The following is a 23803-nucleotide window of genomic DNA, read 5'->3' as shown; positions in this document are numbered from 1 at the left end:
ATTGCAAATGAGTCACACATCTTTATCTGTTCAAAAGGTACCTTAAGGGGAGATTTGTCTATGACTTGCCCAAGTGGGCATGTCTGTAAAGGGGAGACTCGTAGTTACCCATAGAACCCATTTTCATTCACATATCTTGAGGTCAGACGTCAAGGGACCACTTTGAAAATGGCCATGACAATTTTTTCTCGACAAAGTTTGCAGCGTTTTTTAGCCTCCTATAAATTTGCGTTAACGAGTTATTATCATGTTAACTGCCCTAATACATACATTTGCATAAAGCAAGCATATCTGTCCACTCCCATGTTGATAAGAGTATTAAACACTTGACAAATCTCCCTACATGTTGAACAGATACAAAATTTGCAATTAATCGCAATTAACTATGAAAAATCATGCGAGTAATCGCGATTAAACATTATAATCGATTTACAGTCCATGATTTCACAATTCACACGCTTCTGCAATCCATATTGTCCTCCATTGAACCACTGACTGTGTTCTAACAGTTTATACAGTGTTTTCTCACACCGCCACTCTCGTCTCCCTCCTCTATATAACACCTGCCGTGATAGAGCTATTTCGTACCCGTCTAACAGCAGAGTGAAAGCCAAACGCTTTACACCAGGGCACCTGGCACGGCCCTATAGCAGCCTGCTCCAAAAAGTATAAAGTTGTAGCTCGTAAGTGCTTGAGCATTGGTGAGTGTAATTTTCCTCCAAGAGTTCTCCATCTAAGCCACCTCCACTTTAAAATGCGCTTGACGCATCTGCCCACCCCCCCCACTGTCACTCAAGTGTGATCCGGATTGGAACGAGCGAGCTGCAGATGGAAAGCGAGCAGGACACCACGCAGGAGGGATGGCAGTCACGGGAGTGATGGAGTGGGAGAGAGTGCGAGGCAGCAGGGAGGAAAGAGGAGGCAGCAGGGAGAGGAGCATGATGAGTTTATGAGTCATATTATTGACTGGCAACCATGCTGCGCCGATTGTGGTAATCGGTTTTCCTTGGGCGCAGGAGAGACCGGGGACTGCACTAGGAGTCTTCATTGAGTTTTATTGTAAAAGGCCAGCAGCTGGCCGGTGCATTGAGGATTGACTGATTGTTCATTTGAAGACTGGGGGGTGTATTTGCATGTTTATTTGTGCGAGGTGAATTACAGCGATGCCCAGCAAATTTGAAAAATGAGATCTGATTGTTTGGCCGCAGTACAGAAGATAGAAGAGAGCTCTGTCTGGCAGAGACAGATGTTTCTACTTTGCTGGGGACAAGCATTTAGAGAAGTTAATGCCTGGCATGAAACATAATTCTGCAGAGGGAGAGAGAGGAAAAGAAAGCGTAGCTGTAGAACTTGGATAAACAAAGTTGGCATTGTGGGATGGAAACTGAAGAGAGAGAGAGATTAGATCGGTTGCACACTCTTAATTTGTTATCTTACTCTCAGACTATCTCACCTTGACGCCTCTTATGTTCTCAAAATGCATCTTTCTTTCTCTCGAAACAACTTTATCTCAGTCCTACTGTTCTAACACTGTCCGTCCTCAAGCTCAGTTCACAGCGTAGGTTAAGTTAGGTTATCTCTAGAGCGGTCAGCTCTCTCCCATATCTCAGCACTTGCGCCTGCCTCTGCCTGTTTGCCCCTTCTGCCTGCTGCTTATGAAAGTTATAATAGACTTCCCGTCATGCTCATAAAGTAGAGAGCTGTAGATTTATGATCTCATTTAGCTCGGGCTTTACAGCAGCCAGCTCCGGGGTCTGTCTAATGAAACGCCAGAGGAAGTCCATCCTGCTGCAACTCTCGACAGTGATACCACCAGCTCGAATATCTAATTGGATAATCCCTCTGAACTTTCTTAATCGTTAACAACAGAAAGGGTTCTGAACGCCGTTGTACAGTGAGGAGGCGCTGAGGTTATAGCACGAGGTGGTTAGTTAGTTATATCATCTGATCTGAAGCTGGTCTCTTTTGTGTGCAGCGTACAGCAAGCATTTGGTTACTACATTTTAGCTTAGTAATGGCCACACCCTTTATCTCGTCTCCTCTTCCTCACTCTCAGCAGGGATTTAACTGAAGTTGTCATTCTGGGCAATGTTTGAACTAAGCTAGAGGAAATTAGAGCCATCTCTCTCTTCAGCCTTTCTCAAACCACAACTCCTTCCTTTTCCGCCTATCAGTGTTATCAGCAACTCCTACTCTAAATCGGTTTTCTATTGGGAGGATGGGATGTTACAGTTGGAAGCGGGCCAGCAGTGGATGCTGGGACTCCTTATACACATGAATCCGGGGAGATACCGGAAGTAGACAAGTCGCCGTTACTGCGGTGGCGTCTCCCTACGATACGTGTGTGTTTGAATGCAATCTGTCCTAAAAGAAGTGTACAATTTTCTACTTTTGCCTTTACTTTCTATGTAATGTTACTTTTGACAACAATGTTTGGGAGTTCGGGAAGAACCTGAGCACTGCTTACCTAGCGATAAAGACAATGTCTAGGGCAGGGGTGTCAAATTAATTTTAGTTCATGGGCCACATACAGCCCAATTTGGCCTCCCATTTACCTTTCAAGAAATAGGTAGGGATGCACCGATCCAACTTTTTCAGTCCAGATACCGATGCGATACCTCGGCTTTGGGTATCGGCTAATATGTGGTCCGTGGCAATCTCTTCGGAAACAATTTGCTATAAATTATAAAATTGTGCTGTATCAATAAAAAGTGCATATCTACAGATTGGGACCATTTGCACCAATAAAACAAGTGTCCATGACTCCCATCCAAGTTAGCCCTTGGGCCACTAGAAACTATGATTGTGACACACAGCAATACGTTTTTAAGTATTTTTAAGTTGAAGCATTTACTGAAAGTCAGCTTTAGACTAGCAAATTTAAACGTCTGGATTTATTAGGACGATACCAGTCTTGCTACTGTTCATTTTTTTTAAAGCTTTTAAGATCAATTACTCGAAAAGTATAAATGTGGACTGAAGTATTTAGGTTGAAAAGTTTTAGATTACAAATGGTTCCAATGGCGTCTATGAGTACAAATGGTAGTAAACATTATGCTTAATCGGTGTTATGATTATGAGGGGGTCCTTGGGAAATTTTCTCCCCTGTAAGGGGTCCCTGGCCCCAAAAAGTTTGAGAACCCTTGATCTACAACAACCATTGGTTGCTCGTAAATTACTACGAGCAACAGACACTAGCAGACACTAGCAGACACTGAGTCATTACGACTTGCCACCGCAATAATGTCGGCGCCGCTAGATGGCGGAACACACAAAGCGGTCACCGGATTCGTCTATAGGCCCAGGCTGTCAGTTGTGATGTCATGTGGAACAGAGGGAACCCTAGGGTGGTGTAAAAAGGGGCAGGTCAGAAATCTTAAAGAATCATTTTCACATTAGTGAGCAAGCACAATTGATTTTTTCGTCTCTCTTGCCCTCTGCGGTTTCCTGTTGTTCATTGCGGCTGTCTTCTTCCTTAATTGGCTTTTGCATGGCAGCCATGACTGTGACAGCTTCAAACCTGGCACTTACATATTCCATTTCATCCCTCTCATCTAATGGGTGAATTTCTGGGACAGTGAAGTGAACACCTCCTCCTCCTCCTCTCCTGAAACCACCGTCTGTGTCTGGGAGGAAAGGATTATCCCCGAGACCTGAAGTGCCCCCAGCTAGCCGCCACTGATAGCACAGGTTATGTTATCAGCAAGCGTCAACACTCTGACCTGCCTGCAGTGTGCAAACATTACTCATTTCACTCTGCATACCCGGAATATTATTCTGTCTAACATTAGATATTGGAGGAAGTTGTTTTTCCCACACTAATGAGATATGCGATAGGCTGCATGGTGTGAGAGCACTATGTTAAATGAACCAATGTCAATAAAACCCACTCTTCGCTGCAGAGAGGAGACTTAATCATATTTACATAAATTAGCAGTGTTCCAAAACATATCCGAGTTTACTATTTTGCACCGCGAGAGATCAGCCGCACACGAGCGCTGATATATGATTCTTGCACAAAAGCTTATAGGGACAAAGCACATTTGCATTTAAGAATTACCTCTGCACTCCTGCTCTGAAAACTGCTACGGTGTTGAGAATGGGGGAAGTTAACGCTGAATGGATAGGTGGGTGGTAATGAAATTGGAACGGATTCAAATAAGCTCTTAATTTCAGCCCAGCATTTATGAAACATTAATGAACAGAGGAGAAGATGTGATGCTGTGAAAACTCCCTGGCTCGGGAAAAGAGCACATGAGGAGCGCAGCGTGAGTTTAAACACGCTGGAAAATGAAGAAAGTATTATGATAATGGAGCTGACATGCCTCCAATATTACTCTGATGAATTTTGAAATGTATTGCTTATTACTGCCCACCATGTAACATGTCATAAAAAAAATCTGTGCGACACCAACTGTGGCTCCCGTTTCGGGCTGATAGCGGTTATGAAATATTGATGCCCACTTCTGCAACCATTCGCAAGAATCCTTTTTAACCAAAAGTGAATATCTGGTGTGTAGGCAGGCGGCCCCCCATCTATGGATATGAGGCAATTTTACCGAATGCAAGGAGGCTGCACAGATACCCTCAGAGTGAGTAACGTAAGTGGATTCTGCTGTTCGAGGCGAGCTAACCTCCACCTGTTAACACCGCAGGATATCAACTGTAATGAGAAGATCCACTATCTTACACACATCCACGGTATCGTAGCAGCCATATGCTCTCCTGCAGTAATCATGCAATACAGGTGCAGCGATATCCAAACACACCCCCTCGGGGGCGTATATCAGTAGTAGCTGCAGTTTTAAATGCATGTCCAAATACATGCATTATCAAAAAATCTTGCGTGTTCATCAGCAGATATTTATTTACAGATATGCTCACAGGAATACTTAAACGCACGAGCGCTCACGCACACATGCTGCAATAAATCAGAAGTCCTGACAGTGAGTGAGATGTGGGCAGAGAAGCAGACAGAGGAAAAGAATCTCCCCCTCAGGCGATGGCAGAATGAAATAGACAGTCAGATGCGGTTGAAAGACATTGGAGGAGGCCTCCGCTGCGGAGAGTGCCTCTTTTGTCTCGTTTTAAACTCAAACTCTGGCCTCTGCAGACCCTCTGTCGTCTCTCCAACTAGCAGCCTTGTGAAGCTGGATTGCCTCAAAGAGGGAGGACTAATGATAACAACGGTGCTGACTGACAGGAAGAAAAACTGTGCAGGAACTGGCTGCACACTGACTCACAAATATGCATCAATATTAAGAATAATGGAATGCTAATTTAGAGAGATTGCCAATAAGTTCCACTGTGAGTCAGCTTGTCATACTGAAATATCACTGATGTATGTATGTATGTATTAATGTATGAATAGGAAATGTGAATAGTATATTATTCCTTATTAGTTTAATTAAATTTAGACGTATTCATTTTCAGAATGTATGAGTCTACTTAATATACCTTCCTTGGAAATAATGAAACAGATCAAATATGAAAAGGATGCATAATGTCATTGTCATGGTCGACATTACGCAACCCTGAATCACGCCAGAGCGTGTAATAGACCCGCCTGTCCACCAGAGGATAGCTGGTGCAGTACCAACAGGGGGGAACAAAACCACTCACTTAGATCAGGTTGGTCTCATACACCGTTCGTTTGTAGCTATACATACAAAAAGCAATGCACTATAATTCATGTATATCCCACAAAATCAATTTGTATGTAATTAACATAAATTAACAAGTAACGGCCAACGCCCTGTAGGGAGGAGGACCTGAAATAAGAAGTCAACGTTGATTTATTTGTCACGTAAGTTCCGTGCCTAAGTTACACCACTTCTAGTTTTCTTGCCTAAACCTCAGGAAGTTCTTTCCTGTGAAGAAAGAAATGTATTTTGAAAAGTCTGTATACATGTAACAAGCAGACATTGACACATGTTGCTGGACACTTGTAGGAAAACTAACAAAAAAGGAGGATTAACTTTTTCGTAATATATCATACGAATCGTGTATGAGAATATGTTGCTTAGGTTTAGGCTACAAAACCACTTAGTTAGGTTTAGGAAAAACGTCACGGTTCGGCTTAAGATAAGTAACTAAGTACAATACATACATAAACAACGCAACAAGTACGGAGAACATGTCACAGATGTCACTAACGTAGCTTACAAAACAAAACACCGGTCTCCCGGTTGAAAGTTGTGTGTTTGTTGGACCCATTCACCTCTCCTCCCATCTACCATAAACAGCCTTTCTAAGATTTGATTCTACGTCACTATCTCTGAGCGCAGCATATTTATGCGGATGCAGTCAGTACAGACTACATGGTGCACAGCAAACGGCGTTCTTATTGCACACATTTGCCTTGTGCCTTATCTAGGGATTCAAATTTTAAGCGCTTCCCGTAATCGATCATTGCTAACACTATTGATCAATCGATTTATTGTAATTCAAAAAAACATACAAATTGTGAAAAAAATACCGAATGCATTTTTTTCCTCATTTAAAGCCTTATTTCCACAGCAACATATTGCATATTCTCTGCCTAGTTTTATGAGAAAGCCACTCAAAAGCAACTAAATGTAACGCTGCAACAAGAGAATAGAACCTAACAAACATCTCAGACACGCAGTCTGTTCTTGTTGTTCTTGATGCTGTTAGATTGCTGCTACACCGCCCCGTTAATAGGCATGCAGGTGAGTGCTGGGGAGAAAACCGTTTTTGACCACAGTGAATGTTGTTTTTGAAAGACTAGACGAAATAATAATAAACAAAAATGGCTTGAAGCAGAATATTTCATTAGATGAAAACATGTTGTGAATTTTGGAGAAGATTACATCTATCTTTTTTCAATAAATTTTGACTTTTGGTGCGAGACAATTACAGAGAATGAGCGCCGCATCGTTCATGTGTGCCAAGAGAGAGAGAGAAAGGAAGAGAGAGAGAGAGAGAAGGTGGACTGCATGCAATGTTTCTGTAGGTTATCTGTACAGCCTTGGAAAACGAATCGTAGGCTATGAGATGTTGCGGGTATGCAGACATACTGGCGTGCCAGCTTTGCCAGTCATTCTCCCCGCATTGACTTTCCACCAGTCTGTCGACTTTGCATCCCGTAAAGAGTTCTCAACCTAAGTTTTAGTAAGGAAAAACTGGCATGGCCATTTTCGAAGGGGTTCCTTGACCTCTGACCTCAAGATATGTGAATGAAAATGGGTTCTATGGGTAACAACGAGTCTCCCCTTTACAGACATGCCCACTTTATGATAATCACATGCAGTTTTGGGGCCAAAATCATGCAGAATAAATGTGTTATTTTAGCCTATTGTAAAAATGGTGCATTTCTGGTGGGTTCTTTATACTACGACAAAATTGGATTATATTGCCTTGCGTACAGTATCGCAATATATCGCAATATATTGAATCGTTTAGGGATGCACCGATCCGGCTTTTTCAGTGCCGATACCATTAGCGATACCTGGGCTTTGGGTATCCACTGATACCGAGTACCGATCGAATACAAGTGTTGAATTAATAAGCTGTATGCCTCACTGTGTGGAAGTGACTGGGATCATTCTTTTATCATCATTCAAGGTACCATCAGGTGTGACTTCAACATTTTTTTCCTAACTTTGTAAAACAAAGTGTGACCAATAAATACATAGATATAAGTTTATTTAATTGTTTTATATGATTCAAATAATAAATCGTACACCAGCAACCTGGTAAAAAATCTTCAAAATCAACAGGAATTACAATTCAAGTGTAAACCTTTTTAAAGCAGCAACAAATTGGTCAAAAATTAAACAGGAATTGAGATTACAGAATATAATGTATATAGTATATAAACACAAAGTTGAATTGAATAGATCGCCCCATTGTCACTGATACCCGATCCAGCTATTTGAGTCGTTCAGATCTGTCTTTGGTAGTAGATCGATTCAATTTCACGTGCTCGATCAAATTCTTAATGACAAATTAATTGATCGTCGATTAATCGTGAACATCCCTAGCATTGTCGTGTCATTCACATGCCTGCATTACAGCATATTTAGGTCGCTCAGGTAGCGTTAGTCTGTTGGCCACGATTCATTTGGGGAAAGTCGGATTTAAAATGCACTCATTCTGAGAACAAGGAGGAGGAGGAGGGAAAGGCAGTGAGAACGGGAGAGGAAAAGGGGGAGAGGGGGTGGGGGTGGGGGTGCCAAGGGATTGGCAGGAGTGACAGTGAGCACATTGGCTTGCAGGGTGGTTGCTACTTTACACTCCAATCACACAGTCCCTCTGTCCCCCAAGACATTTTAATCTGATCCCCCCGACCCAAGGAGACGAGAGCGCAGCAGCACAACACCGCTCAGAGGGAAAGCAGCGGCACCGAGCCGAGCCACGAGATTTTATTTCCAGCCTTTTTTTTACCTTCCACTTATGTGGATGGGTCTTTAATTTTATCACTAAAATGGCTGCTCCTTCTCTCATTACATTTATATGCTGAGTGTGTGTAGATGCAGCGTGAATGAACGCATCGTCCTGGCCGGGGCCTTTTTTTTTTTTTTGCGTAAACTGTGTACATGTGCGTGTGCTCGCAGGCACTACTTTTGATTGGATTAGTCAGAGAGAGACATCCATCCTCTCAGCCTCGCCCCTCCTCCACTGGTTACGGGCTGCATTATCGATCCCGAATAGCTCCATTTCCTCTCTGTGTCCAAACTTATTAGATGCTCTGCTTTCACACAGCCTGGCCTAATCCCTCCCTCTTCCTCTTTGAAACCCTTCCATTCTCCTCCCATTCGTCTTTGTCTTTCTTCATCCTCCGTCGCGCTCATTCCATCTCTGTCGTGCCGTCGTGTTTTTCCATCCCTTTGTGTATTTTCCTATGTTTTTGTCTTATCTTAATCTGCACCCATTTCTGCTTATTTTCTCCCTCTGACTCTTTCCATCCTCCCATCCCTCTCATCTGCTGTCTCTACTGCTGTGAGCACCACCTCTGTCAATCTCTGGCTTCACTTTCTGCCTCTCTCTGCTGCTCTCCGGTTAATACTAAAATTAGACTGCAAATGATTTTTGAGCAGTTGGAGGGATCAATTGCCATTAATTGCCTCTGGGGAAGAGTAACTTTTGACAGGGTTGCAAAAGAGGAAGAGAATGCAATGGAGAAATTATGACTTTGCAACTAACGGATGCTGACAGAATGGGCACAACTAATCACGATATGGAATGTATTTTTTTCCTTCAAACACTTTCTACAACACTTTCAAGTGTTAGATACACTTATTAGTTTAGAAATGTTTTATAACGTGGAACACTTTTCATATTTCTGTTGATGCATGCTGGCAGAAAATATCTGATCTGCCTCATGCATTTTGAAAAGCATGCAACGTAGATAAACAACAGCGGGCATAAGCAACCAGTTTCCTCTCTTTGTCTACGGTATATATATATATACATGTCTCTGTGTTTCTGCAGGCTCTGTACCCGAGCCCAGAGGAGGGCTGGCAGATCTACAGCTCGGCGCAGGACGCAGATGGGAAGTGTATCTGCACCGTGGTCGCACCGGCCCAGAACATGTGTAACCGCGACCCGCGCAGCAGGCAACTTCGCCAGCTCATGGAGAAGGTGACAGCTGTCAATAACACAATCCCTTTGAGAGACACGACTGTTTCCCACGCAGACGTACAAAACCGCCACACTGTGCCGCGCTCGTGTCTGGAGCCGTCTGTCACATACAGGCTGCTGAAGTGAATAGTCTGACTTCCTTTACCCCCACAGTTGATCAGTCATGCAGATTAATATGATGCCAATCAGAAGATATTGTTGGTTGAATTATTCTTTACCCTCATCCTACCAACATATTCAACATACAAGGACAACCGACTGAATAGTACTGATATGGCACCAGTTCACTTCAGTTTGTTAAACATTAGAACGGTTATTTTTGTGTTTCCATTAGCAAAAGTTGTGGATGGTACCAACAGAACCACTCTATTTTTGGTACCACCTCGGTCGATGCTCCAAGCGAGCTGAGCCGATACTAGAAGGAGTTAAAACACTGCAGACCACTTACTGCGACACAGGACATCCTGCACAAACTCACGATTATTAAATAGCCTGCTGTCAGTAGCGACCACAATTTGTAATTCATTCCACCCAAATTTTTTAAAAATGGCAGCTCGAAAAACTTTACTGTACACTACGCCGTACAATTTACGAAGTTCAGACGTTCCTCTGTTTGGTTGGCGTTGAAATTAGGACTGTAAATAACGATTATTTTTATTGTTGATTAATCCGTCAATTATTTTCTCAATTAATCGATTAGTTGTTTGGACTATAACGTGTCAGAAAATGGTGAAAAAATGTAGATCAGTGTGTCCCAAAGCCCAAGATGACATCAGATATTCAGTTTAGGAGTAAAGAAACCAGAAAATATTCACATTTAAGAAACTGGAATTTAGATTTTTTTCTTTTCTTAAATTACTCAAACCAATTAATAGTTTATCAAAATTGTTGGCCATTAATTTAATAGTTGAAAACTAATCGATTAATCGTTGCAGCTCTAGTTGAAATGATACAGCGAGTGTCACGTTGAAGATGATGTGACGGCAGTTTCATGCGCTGCCACTACGCCAATCAGCTGAGATTCCGCCTACACTGAGGGGGTTACTATCTGCAGTGGAAACACGGCTATAGAAACAACCATCAGAGCAAAATGTTAACTTATTTATTCTCAAAACATTATTAGTTAGGTAATTAATGTAATCCGGAAAAAAAATAAGTTACAGTTAATTTGCATATTGTGTAAAACGTAAATAGACAGAGCACATAAGGAGATCTGTGTCTGCTGCATCTGTCTTCTTCAAAACAGTATAGAAGCAAACTCTGGTGTTTTTTTGACAATAGCCAAATCCAAAAAGGCGGAAGCGTAGTTTTGCTGCTGGGCGCTGACGTTGCAATGGAACGAACAATTGACTTTCACATCTTGGAAATATACATTTTTTGCTGTCCCTACCCTTGACAGTGTGTGATACTTTAAATTTGGGACCCATGGCAAACATTAAAAACCATAAATAGTTCCATCTAGTAAAACTGCATATAGGCAGAATCTGTTGCTTTTGACTGGGGTCCCCCAGGACTTCAAAACATTGGTATTTAAAAAAAATAAAAAATAAAGCAATGATATGAAGTTATCAGGAACAAATTGATGAATAAATCGACTGAGATATGACAGATAGTTTACCTCTGGGGTCTGCAGGGAGTTGGGAGGATTAAGGTTAAGCATGAATTGCCTTAATAAGTGAAATGTGCTAAACTCACCCACAGAATTGGATTCATTGAGCCTCAGCCCTCTAATGTTTCTTTTTAGAGATATAAATCCATTCGATAATAATTAAGAAAATTAACTGTTTTACAAATCATTGAGGATGAAGAAAATGCTTTGCTTTGCATAGTTACACAGTAAATGTCGCGCACACTAAATCTGTTTACTCTGACTTGTGCTCATTCTGTCTTCCTCTAAGTGAAAAATATAAGTGACACTCTTTTATTGGGAATACTTGTGACATTTATGACAAGCAAATAAATGTCAAACAAAAACGTGTACACACGCAAAAGCATGCTGCACTATTTCAGCAACTAGACAATAAATCTGTTTCATTTACATGGAGTATTATTGACCTACAGAGCAGTGCATGCAGATGTAATTTCCTTCTAGTGCATAAACGCACAGATCAGTGGTGAGAGTAGAGGCAGGAGAGGACCTCTGCTGCTTGTTGACTCTCCAGATCTGCTTCTGCATTGATTGGTGGTTTGCAGATTGTCTTTCCCAAACAAAATATTAAAAACCTGAGAAATACTGTTTACTGTAACAGCTTTCACTTGCTTGATGGGCCGTGGCAGCTCATTCACAGCAGAGAGTTGTTGTTTTGTTTTTTTTAAACCAGCAAATGGGTGAATGAGAGGGCGGATCCAGAGAGCGAGTGAAAGCCTGGGAGCAGAGAGGTAGAAAAGAGGCAGGAGGGGCTGACATTGATGCGGTCTAGTGAGAAGAGATGGTGGTAAATTGAGATGCTGAATAGGCTCTGAGGTCCTGATGGATCAATGAGACACCTGAATTCACATATTGCATTCATTCTCATAGAAGTTTGCCTTTCCCCCCCGACAGTCTCTGTCTGCTGCTGCTGTTTAAAGCTCACGTTCACACAGACGAAATCCACACTCATACACACTTTAAAAGAAGCATATTGCAACAGAGAAGGCTGAGTTCAACTACTGTAGATGTGTGAATGTATAGCTGCACTGTATGTCTTTATAGGACCTATATACTTTATGTAGGGGTGGGAGAAGAAAATCAATACAGCATAGTATTGTGATATTTTGCGTGGCAATATTGTATTGATACAGACATTTTGCGATATGCTGCGATAAGATATGGTGCGATTTGTTACCTTTTTTCAGTTGCAAATTATGCAGTTTGTCAAGGTCCGTTTTATTTATAATAAGATACAGTTTTCATTCTGTTCATCTCAGAGTTTTCAGAAGAAGAAGAAGAAGTCAGAGGTCAAGGGACCCCTTTTGAAAATGGCCATGCCAGTTTTTCCTTGCCACAATTTTGTAGGACTTTGGAGCATTATTTAGCGTTCTTCTCTGGCTTTAAGACTGAGCTACAACCTCTGAAAGACAGAATAGCAGCCGTTGGATTGTTAAAAGGTTAATAGTTTATATAATAAAAGGTTGATAATTGACGTCCGTGTATTGATACAATATTTAAATGCAAAATATCGCGATACTATGCTGTATCAATTTTTCCACAACCCCTAAAAATCAGTAAAAGCCTAAATATAGAGCAATCTATTAGAAAACACATGAATACTACTTTTGAAGCATATAATGTTATTTGTTAAGAATAGTGGAATTGAACTCAAAGTTTGTGTTTGTGTTGCTGCATTGTGCTACATCATGTCAATACAATACACAAAATAAGACTTCAGAAATTACCAGAGTGAAATCATCGCCTGTCTGACACAGTCTATGAATATTATAAGCATGCAAATATATATTATTTATTGTTGCATTGGACTGAATTACAGTGTGGGTGTCTACCCTCTGTACATGCACACTGCTTGTAAGACAGCAGTTATCAGAGCCAAGCGCTCCCGTCAAATACAGTCTACAGCCCGGCCTAATGAGGGTACCTGGGGTCAGCGCTATTTGAGCTGCACACGAGCGAGAGCCACGAGTTAAAAGACTATGTGTCTGTGTGTATGTACCATGCCCGCTAAGACATCCTAATTTGAACCCAGAGCATGTGTGGGAATTATTTGAGCGGACCAGATCCACAAAGGCTCTCCCTGACACAGAAAGCCAAGGTTGCACTAACAATGTCAAAACCGCCCTCTGTTCAAAGAATGTTAAGTAGCCTGGTGGAAAAAGCCTCTATTCAGCTTTCTGCAGAGGCAGACAAAAATGCCGTCCAGCGCAGAGTTGGCCGTGAAGGACGGCGGTGTGAGAACGCTCACGGCGCAGACATTAGAGCACCTCATTCCCCTTTGACCTCTCTGTCCGACTGACTGCGTTGAGATGAGATAGGAGGGCACACTCAGGCATGCATACGCACAAACACACTTTAGGATTTGGTACAGAGCGAGTCATTAAACTGGACACCTGTGACTGATTGGATTCTGGGAAGTACGAGGGTGGGGCCGGACGAAAGCGTGAAATGCCTGGTGTGTGTGTATGTGTGAATCACTTACCATGGCTCAGAGGATGGAGCAGTCGCAACTGCGACCACAGTCCAGGAGGATGGTGACACTGCATTTGTTTAGTAGGGGTGGAGAAAACATTTTAGATTGATTTTTTTTTAATGCTAGAGTCAGACATGACGTCATATCCGTTCCGTATCCGTCAAAATACAAAACAAAGCCGCAGCGAGCCAAAACTAGACAGTAGAAAACGGTAGATGGTCCGCGTGGATACAACCTGCACCCTCACATGTTGAATCCAGCATGGTAAACACTACACATACAGTAAAGTATGGAAACACTTTGGGTTTCACACACATTGCCAGAAAAAGCAGCGCTAGACATGACGGATAAAGCTGCATGCTAACTCTGTCATGGACAGGAAACGTTATCGTATTGCGATAACGTGCGGTCAAGCCAGCCGTCACTCTCATCTCCGTGGTCAAATCAGCTGACGCTACAACTGTCGAGCACCCATATACTGACATTTATGTTAAATGCATTCAAACGCCCCCGATGGAGCGGACTATGGATGTATATAGAAAATGGAGATGACGAGAGAGCTAGCGATAGACTTGGCGAAGTTAGCGGAGGTATACACGTGAGACTACGTCCGGTTTTCAAAATAAGGTGTCAACATACATGGAAATAAGATTGATTGGATTATATTCACCAGAATTTTAAAACGTTACATGTCCCTTATAAATTGAATAGAAAATAACACTAATTTGTGAGGGAAATGTCTTTATTCTTTGAATTTTGGGTTGCGTTTTGCAAATTTAATAAATAACGCCTGACAATGACTGATATATTTGACTTCAGCACATCTCTGACTACATACAAGCTGAAAATCAAACATTTTTATTCTATCAATTTAGATATTTTCCTAAATAAAAGTTCCAATAAGTCTATAATACAAGTTTTTCCCATGGTCTAGTGTAAAAAAATTGCATTAAATCATAGCAATACTTCTAGAATCGCAAAACATATAGAATCGGCACTCAAGTATATCATGATAGTATCGAATCGGGAGATAGGTGTATCATCCCAGCCCCGTTGTTTAGACTCACGACTGGTGGAACAGTTTACTGTACCTCCAACTATTCCATCTGTAGCTGCTGTCAATGAGTTTTTAATTGGTGAAGAAGATATATTCTAACCAAATATTCCCTGGCCAGCTCATGAAGCATGTGGGAGATGAGTTGGGTGTAGGAAACAGTAGGCTGGACACAAAGTAAAATGAGTGGGCTGTCAAAGTGTAGGCAAGCAAGGCATTTGGTGCTAAACAGACTTTGTGTCAAACACTGACCTTTGAGAGTTGGACTGTTTTTGTTTGTGATAGGAGTGATTTGAATAGATATCTTCTCGTGAGCTTGGAGTTTCAGCGGTGCGTGCCTGTGTGGGCGAGTGTGTCTGTTTTGTGTGGGTAGTTAAACATATGTACACGTGAGCCGCCTATATGCACCCACGGCCCTGGCTGCAACAGTTTGTCAATGTTCAGATGATTTCTGGCCGGTTCAGTGCAACGTGCAGGAGATGAGGGGGCGTACGAAACAGTAGGCTGGTTATGCAGCAACAGAGTGGGCTGTCAAAGCGTGAGCAAGCGGAGTACTTAGAAAAAAATTAAACATAGTGCAAAACTGAGAAACCGAGATTCAATAAACACCTACTTGACAGCATGTTTCTACCTCCATGACATTTATTCATTCGCATTAAATTGTATGTATCCATTAACTTGTGTACACTGTTATAATATCATAGGCTTGCTACTCTTCTGTTTTGATAGCTGTGGGAGATAGGATATAAATATCCTAACTGGGTACCTGTTGACTTTTATTGCAAACAGTAATTTCTTATGTATTTCTATGTATTATCCTGATAGATTCTGGACAACTGTGCTGCCTTTTCAAGCGCCTCACCTTTCATCTTGCTTATTATTTCTTATTGTTTGCTTTTGCTCATTGTTTGACACCTATTTATTCTGTTTTTGTATTTAGTTTTGGGTTGTTTTTTTTGTGTTTTTTTATACCGTATGACTAAAACTTGTCTTTATGCTTAACTCTGTACTTTGAAGACATTGTTTTATTCATACTGTGTGCAAAGCTCAAGCTTTTAATTTACAGTTCAGTGCACATACTGCATGGGGGACCACCCTACATGAGACTACTGCTAACATGACGCTAAAGCAGTTTATCTACAGCAAAGTCAAGTAGATGTTATTTTCTGAATTGAATCTGAATTGGGGAGCTGCAAGACATCCCAGCATGCAATGGGTGAAAATTATGGAAACATCTTAGAGGGGTTGGCAGTTTGCTGACTGAGACGTCACCACCTGTGAGCATTTCAGAGTTGCATTCGGGGATGGAAAGAGTACTAGAATGTATATATATAACCTCAAGTAAAAGTACCGTTACTTTAAACAGATTTTACTGGAGTAAAAAGTGAAAAATAGGTGAGTAAAAATGTACGCTGAGTAAACGTTATGTTTTTAAAAGGTGTGGGTTGCATTGAATGTCTATGCATACACGAGTGAAACAACATCACACCACTGAGCCCTAATGTCCAACATATTCCCTTTCTATAGACAGCACTTTGCAGCCTGTGCAGACAACTGATTAGCAATTATAAATATACAACAGCCTTCCTCTAGCCTTACTGGAACTCACCAGAAAAGAGGACAAAACTCAGACAATTAAACAAATATGACAGACAATAAATATAATGTCACCACGGCGGGTGCAGTAAGTGGCATTAACAAGCCATATAAAGGAAACAGAATCAACAACAGAATAAAGCATCACCATATCAGACAACACGGAGATGTAAACAATATAAACTCTACAACGACTGCAGCCACAAACACGAGCAAAAACAGAGCGTGGACAGTTTCTGCACAAACGTTATGTTTCTAGGCAACAAGGCGGTTGCTGAGTTACAACAATAAGTGAGTTTCTTGTTGTACTCACGTGTTTGAGCGTCATTCTGTGAGTCTTGTGCATCGTGAAGTCCTCCTGAATCTGTCCAGAACTGCAAACTCCAGAGTAGTCCTAATGTAAAAGGTGACAAGATATGAAACAAAAGTCAGGTAGGGAGGTCTGGAGGAAAATATTTAGTGATTTTATTATGCAAATGACGCATTTTGAGATTAGAATACAACGTGAAAACATGTTGTTTTGATAAACAACTAAGTTTTATTGCATTATAATATATATGTTCATCACTTTAAAAGGGACTGTTCGCGCTTGTGCTCGCTCTAAATAGACATGAACGAGCATCGCTCAAAACAGTGAGGCGACACACGTCAGCTAAAAGCACAATATCACTCTATATTTCAGCTGCTTGGCAGTAATGTTAGCTGACCAGACGAAGGTCTCTCCATGAATCAGTGCTGATCCTAGTGTTGGCTTTTCCTGCTTCAGCCTCCCAACCACGGTCAGAAGGAACAGGGGAGACACCAGAGTTTTGGTCGGACACGATAACGTTTCTCGCTGCGGAGCCCCGTCACTTCACAAGACACGGGAAACCTCTGTTGGTCTGGAGGAGCTGCAGCAGTTATTTCTGCACAAACGTCCACTGTACATTCACTAGATATTCTCAGAGCTACGAAGTCTTCTGCCGTTTGTAGTGTACGCGCATGCACGTGAGAGTGGAGCGAAAGAGCGAGAACGAGCGCGGTATGTGAGTGAAGGCAGGCAAGCAGAGGAGCAGAGTACAGCAGAGACTCCGGCCCTGGAGACTAAAGCTACGGTCTCCCCCGCGTCCTCCGACCGCGGCCAACACTGTTTAGCAAGAAAGGCATCACTAGATATAACTTTGTGGTTTTGGTGCTTTGTGTAGTTTGTGTTGGAGTCTGAGTCTGAACAGCGAGTACACATGGGACAACGACCCGGGTGTTTTATACATGTAAGAAGTTACAAACAGTCCCTTTAAGTGATATATGCGCACACATACTAATCATAGGTCAAAATAGGGCAGAAGTGGTAAAAAAACGAAGAGTCGTTTGGGAGCCGAAAGAGCCGGCTCTTCTTGGTGAGCTGAGCCAAAAGATCTGGCTCACTAAAAAGAGCCGGAATTCCCATCACTAAATTATTCTCCCGTTATTTACTTTCCTCCTGAGCAGATTTAAGTGCCGCACTTTAGTTTCAAAACATGACAAGAGCAACAACGTTAATGCTCGCTTAGAAAATAAAAGCTTACCTCAGGTTTATGGAGACGTTAGTGCTAGCAGTCCTTCTCTCCTAACTCCCTCCCTCCAGGGGAGGTTTATTAGCTCGTTTGGTTCATTCAGGATGCAGAAATATAACCAGTCCACTCAGCCCTCTCCTCCTGTTCCACTGAGCTCCTCTAAGTCTTCATAAACTCTGGGCTGAAATTAGGCTCTGCAGTCACAACATGGTGACAGACATATTGTCAAAAACAACAGAGCTTCACCTAACTGAAGGTAAAAGCTCATTAGTGAACGCAGAAGACACCTGGAGGAGCAACATCCAGTGGGTGTGTTTGATTTGGGTCACTGAGCCTCCCTGACGGTGCTTAAGGCCTATTAGGGCAGATGCAAACGTTTTTGGCCCTGCTCAGAGCAGTTACATTTTGCTCCCAAACTAGAATATAAATATAAAAATATAAAAAATGGAGAAATCAAAAGAAATATAAATAAGAAATATATATAATAGTGCAAATTAAAAAAAAAATTAGGATTTATGCAAATAATATACATGCATGCATTTATAAAAATGCAAGAATAGTGTAAAATAAGAATATTAGTGTAAATGTTCTGTATAAATAAATGCAGTGTTAATGCTGGAGTAAACAAGATTATTGCACAACTGAATTATTGCACTAAATCAGGGGTGCACACACTTTTTCAGCATGCGAGCTACTTATAAAATGACCAAGTCAAAATGATCTACCTACTATAAAAATGCAAAACATATATTTACTTATAAATATATTGAGTATTCTTTATATGTACAATATATGTTGGTGTACCTTGCATAACTGCATGAACCCATATTGTACAATATAACTCTGTAAATTTGTTGTCATTACCTTACTCTGATGACTTGCACTGAATGGAATCAGCCAGGGATGCATAGTCCGGACAGTAGCTGCTGATAGCCAGCCTCAAGCACACTTCCAAATGATCATCAGTCAAGGTGGAACGGTATTTGGACTTAATAATCTTCATGTGGGAAAAGGCTGACTCGCATAAATAAGTGGAGCCGAATAATGCAGTCAAGGAGGTAGCACATTTTCTCATGTTGAGGTACTTTTCCTCTGTGAGTAAGTTCCAGAACTGTCCATGAGCCCTGGACTGAATGTCAGCTTGTAGTGTCAAAATCTCATCCTCCACTCCAGATGAGTTCAGGTGAAACAGTGTTGCAATTTGTTGGCTGACGTCTATTTAAAAAAAAAAAAATAAATAAATAAATGTTTTTTTTTAAATGCCATGCGATCTACCCACACTACCTTCGCGATCGACCGGTAGATCGCGATCGACGTATTGGGCACCCCTGCACTAAATCATTGCACTGTTAAATCAGTATTGCACAGTTGAAGATATAATAAATTATTTATATATAATAATTAATTTATATATGTAAGTATATGTATGTATATATATATATATATATATATATATATGTATATATATATATATATATATATATACAGTATATATGTATATATAGTGTTTTGTAATCACTTTATCATACAATAAAAAAATATATAAAAATAAATACTTTTAAAAAAGGTCAAATGCGTGTAAAAATACCATATTAAATTAAATATTGTGGTGCTGCAGCGATGTCCTGACCTACCCATCATATTAAGAACTTAAAACATTTCTGTTTGATACAGATCCCTGCAAAAATTACACAATAATCATTTTAATATGTTTTTCCAATTAAAATAAGAATAATGATGTAAAAATGATCATTCCCTCTAACATCGCAAGTCATATCATAATTGCAATATCAGTCAAAATAATAAAAAAATGTCATAGTTATGTAGCCTTATAAATAATAAATCCAATCTTATCCTTTAAGATCAAAACTAAAAATGAAACTAAAGAATTTCTTGTATGTCTGTGTGTGTGTGTGTGTGTGTGTGTGTGTGTCCTTGTTGATGTGTGTTTCCAGGTTCAGAACATTAGCCAGTCGATGGAGGTGCTGGACCTGCGGACGTACAGAGATCTACAGTATGTCAGGAACACCGAGGGCCTAATGAAAGTGGTGGATGGAAAGCTGAAGGTGGCCTCCGAGAATCCCCGCAGTCTCAATCCAAAGGGCTTTCAGGTAATTGGCTGCCTGTCACCTCCTGTACGGCGGCGGTGTGTGTTTGTGTTATCCTCAAGTGAATGCAGATACTATTACATGTGGCACTGCTCTCCACGCGTACACAAACTTTGCAATCTCTTTCGCAGACAATAACATTTTGTACGACTCTCTCTAGACTGCCACATAGGTGCACAAATTCGTTTGAGTCATGCGCAGAGCAAATTCACACATGCTCCTGAATTATTAAACTCTTGGACCTAGAAGAGTTTTTTCTCTTTATATTACATCCTTCCCTCTCTCCTCCTCGATATACTTAACATTCTGCTGTATGCTCTTAGATAACAGGCACATATATTCACATTTATCTCCACCTTATCTCCCTACAAGCGAAGGCTCAGCTGCCATTATCAGTGGGCCTTTTTGTCTTCCTGTCAGCATGCTGTCTTGACCGGGCTTTCTCCACATTTCTCACACACTCACAGATATTAGATGGACCATAAAATAGTTTGATTAAAAGATGCCTTGATAAATGCTAAGTGTGCTTCCCTGCCGGGACCCTGCCTCAGCACGACGGCGAGCATGAATGGCTGTGTTTTCTGCTTTCAGTCCCATGAAGATGCTTAGAATTAGCCTAAGTAAAGCCTGCAGATGACTAAAAAATGCAGAATTGTGTGCATTATATCCCAGGACTTTTCTGAATGCAAATCCAATAAAGAGAAAAAAAGTCATTTAAAAAAAGCAGGATTTGACCAGAGCAGGTTGGCTGATGAATGCATGCAGCTCAAAGTTGCCAATGGCAGAGCGTGGGAGATTAACGAGACCGAATTTTCGCGGCTTGAAAAGGGGAAAATGAGATTTATGATGTGGCGCCACGGGGCTGAGAGCTGCTCCATCACCAGATTTACGATAAACCTTAACAAAGAGGAAACAGCCCCTCCTGTGGCGGCCACGCTTTATTGATACACCTATTTCTCTCTTGAGCCTTCTAGTTTCCAAGCAGGCAGCCCGGCTCTCCCGCTGCTTCCTGCACTCCCACCTAAAGACACATTGTTCTTCTCACTTCTAAACACATGAGTCACAGAGTCAGGTTTACACCCAGCAGCACCACGCTCCGAAAACTGTCAGTGAAAATCACCCCGAACCAGCTGAGACAGTAATAATGTCTAAACTCAGTGGCTTTTGTAGATGAAAATAAATCTACTTACAGATCATACAAAGAAGCCCACACAACTCAAACAAGTGGGTGGAAGCTTAATAAATACAGAAACAAAGCCGGCAACTGAGAAAATGTTGTTTAATTATAAAGGGCACAAATATTAAGAGAGGAAGTGATGCGTATAGTAGTTTAAGACACTGGTTCCCAACTTGGGGGACAACTTTTTGCTAAGGGGCGCCAAAGCTTCAAAGTGGGTTGCGAGGCCTTCTTGATTTTAAAGGCAGCTTAAACAAATCAGTGCACGGGAAGAGAAAGTGAGGAAAGCAAGCAAAAGAGTCGTCAAGAGGGCAAACAAGGAAGGCTCTTCTCATTTTTATCTTCATCTCATCTAATCATTCAAATACATGGATGTTTTCACAGCGACAGGTGGTGAGTGAGAGTGGTGTGAAAATGGTCGCTTTGTTTCATGTACGTAAAATAACGGCGTGTATATCCGCCGTCCTCGGTCTTCCAGTTTCCCTTTTTGCATGACAAATGCAGTCTACCGCCACCTGCTGGTGTGGAGAGTTATTTCATCTCACGCAGGCACAGAACGTACGTGGTAGTTGGCCGTCGGCTGCAGTCTTTGCGGTGTGTGCGAGTGCATCTTTTTGGCCAAGACAAAGGCGACATGAGGCGACGCAGTTGGTGGCCTTTAATATATATTTGGCCTATATCTCAGCATTTCATTAATTTATGCGAAGAAAACTAAATTAAATTGTTGTTTTTAAAGTTTAGATTATTATTTAAGATATAAACAGGATAAGAGGACGTGAAGACCTGAACACAAGTTATATTCACAGAGCCTTCCCTCTCTGCTAAACAGCCTCGTCCTGCATTAGAAAAGTATGCCATTAAATCAGCCAAAGAGATGTTAAAACAATGGCCAAATGCTGAATTTATCAAAAAAAATATTAAATATGTATGATTGTATAAAATAATTAATACATAAAACCGAGAATTGTAATAAAAGTTCCTAAAAATAAGAAGAAAACTCATCTCTGATGTAATATTCACAGGAAATAATCTGCTCAAATTCACCCAAATCCCTTGTTTTACACAAACTTCCTGCAGTTATTGCGTTCTCTATTATGAATTGTACAGATTATCAGTTGTTCAGTTATTGTTATGCATTGAATATAATATGAAATAACCATAAAATGTGTCACTTAGTCAGGGGTTGTCAGTTTACTCAATGAGAGAAAGGGGTCTAGGATGGTCTAAGATAAAGCCAAATAAATAGAAATCCAATTTGTGTACTAGAAATGTCAGTAATAAATGAAATCGGAGTATATTATACCTTGGTGTAGTTGTATTATGAATCTCATGATGAATCCAGGCGCTAAGAAGTCGAACAGATGAACCAGCACACAGCTACAATATGAGCTCCTGATTGAGAGATGATCTACGAATCAGAAGCAACAAGTGGAGATTGGAGCTCTGCACACAATCCCCTGTACTGACCAGTCTGTCCTAGATTCTCCCAGGGTTTAATCTTCTCCACATCTTTTTTTTTTTGCTTTTCCACGGGTCTTTCTCTGTGATTACTATCTCAGGAGTTGAAAGACAAGGTGACCCAGCTGCTCCCCCTGCTGCCAGTGCTGGAACAGTACAAGACGGACGCCAAGATGATCCTGCGTCTCCGGGAGGAGGTGAGGAATCTGTCCTTGGTGCTGATGGCCATCCAGGAGGAGATGGGCGCCTATGATTACGAGGAGCTTCGCCAGAGAGTCCTGCTGCTGGAGACCAGGCTCCACTCCTGCATGCAGAAACTAGGTATAAGATATATGCAAATGAGGGTGTGGGTGGGTAGTCATTGAATGTTTCATTTGAAATAAATTCTCATTGTAGCACTTAAACATTCAGAGGTTAGACAACAGCAATATAGAAAATAAATTAATGATTAAAAGAAGATCATCCGTGGTCAAAACTCTGTTGTACATTGGCAACAATTCCACTCTCCTCAGTGTGCGACTTATCTGCATAAATTAAGAAAAATTGGCCTAGAAAGCCTGAATGAATAATTTATTGTGTTCTCATGTAATGTGTTGGCTTAAACTGATGATTTTACAAAATCCCACCTACATAAACTGATGACTTAACAGGAAGAGACTGCATTTAGCCTTTAGGTCATTAGTGTTTTGCTTTTGTCTTTCATTAAGCATTTTTATAAAGAAAATTATTTTATGCAGAGAAATTATAATAACTACTCATATATATTTATGTCCAGACCACTTTTATGAAGTACTTTACAAAACTGGGTAAACAAATGCAGAGAAAAGGAAACTAAGACAATAATGGACACATACATCTCAGAAAAGTGGTGAAAAAAACATGCAAGAATCAAACAATAAATAAATCGATACATTTTTGCTTGTGATTTTATTTCCCTCTGACATGTATTGGATGCAATTACACCTTCCACGCCCCCAGTAAAACATCAAATTGTAACAGCCATCAATAAAATCCATCTATGTCCTTTTAAATGCAATATTTATGGCTGTGGAGAGTGTTGCTTTTTTTATACATATATGCAAGTGTCATCTGCAAAAAGTATAAAAGTGATATAATGCAATTTACAGATGTCCCCAAATTGAAACCCCTAC

General features: G+C 41.0%; 2 protein-coding genes across 6 annotated transcripts in view; one reads left to right on the top strand and one right to left on the bottom strand.

Moving 5' to 3' along the window:
• Positions 1-18061, bottom strand: part of rdh8a (retinol dehydrogenase 8a) — a 180740-nt gene extending 162679 nt beyond the window's left edge. For both annotated transcript variants that reach the window (XM_074656371.1, XM_074656372.1), the window contains exons 1-2: positions 17922-18061; positions 16691-16771 (exon numbers count right to left, since the gene is read on the bottom strand). The gene's annotated coding sequence lies outside the window, so the exon portion shown is untranslated. The remainder of the gene's footprint in view (positions 1-16690; positions 16772-17921) is intronic.
• olfm2a (olfactomedin 2a) overlaps positions 1-23803 on the top strand; it is a 74864-nt gene that overhangs the window by 44912 nt on the left and 6149 nt on the right. For 3 of the 4 annotated variants that reach the window (XM_074656364.1, XM_074656365.1, XM_074656366.1), the window contains exons 2-4: positions 9457-9606; positions 19865-20020; positions 22754-22973. In XM_074656364.1, the coding sequence (XP_074512465.1) occupies positions 9457-9606; positions 19865-20020; positions 22754-22973 (526 nt within the window). Of the gene's footprint in view, positions 1-9456; positions 9607-18030; positions 18166-19864; positions 20021-22753; positions 22974-23803 lie in introns of those variants that run through there. The other variant, XM_074656367.1, reaches the window with a different exon arrangement.

Source organism: Sebastes fasciatus, chromosome 13 (assembly GCF_043250625.1).
Source record: "Sebastes fasciatus isolate fSebFas1 chromosome 13, fSebFas1.pri, whole genome shotgun sequence".
Taxonomy (NCBI): domain Eukaryota; kingdom Metazoa; phylum Chordata; class Actinopteri; order Perciformes; family Sebastidae; genus Sebastes; species Sebastes fasciatus.
This window is presented reverse-complemented; position numbering and strand designations above follow the sequence as displayed.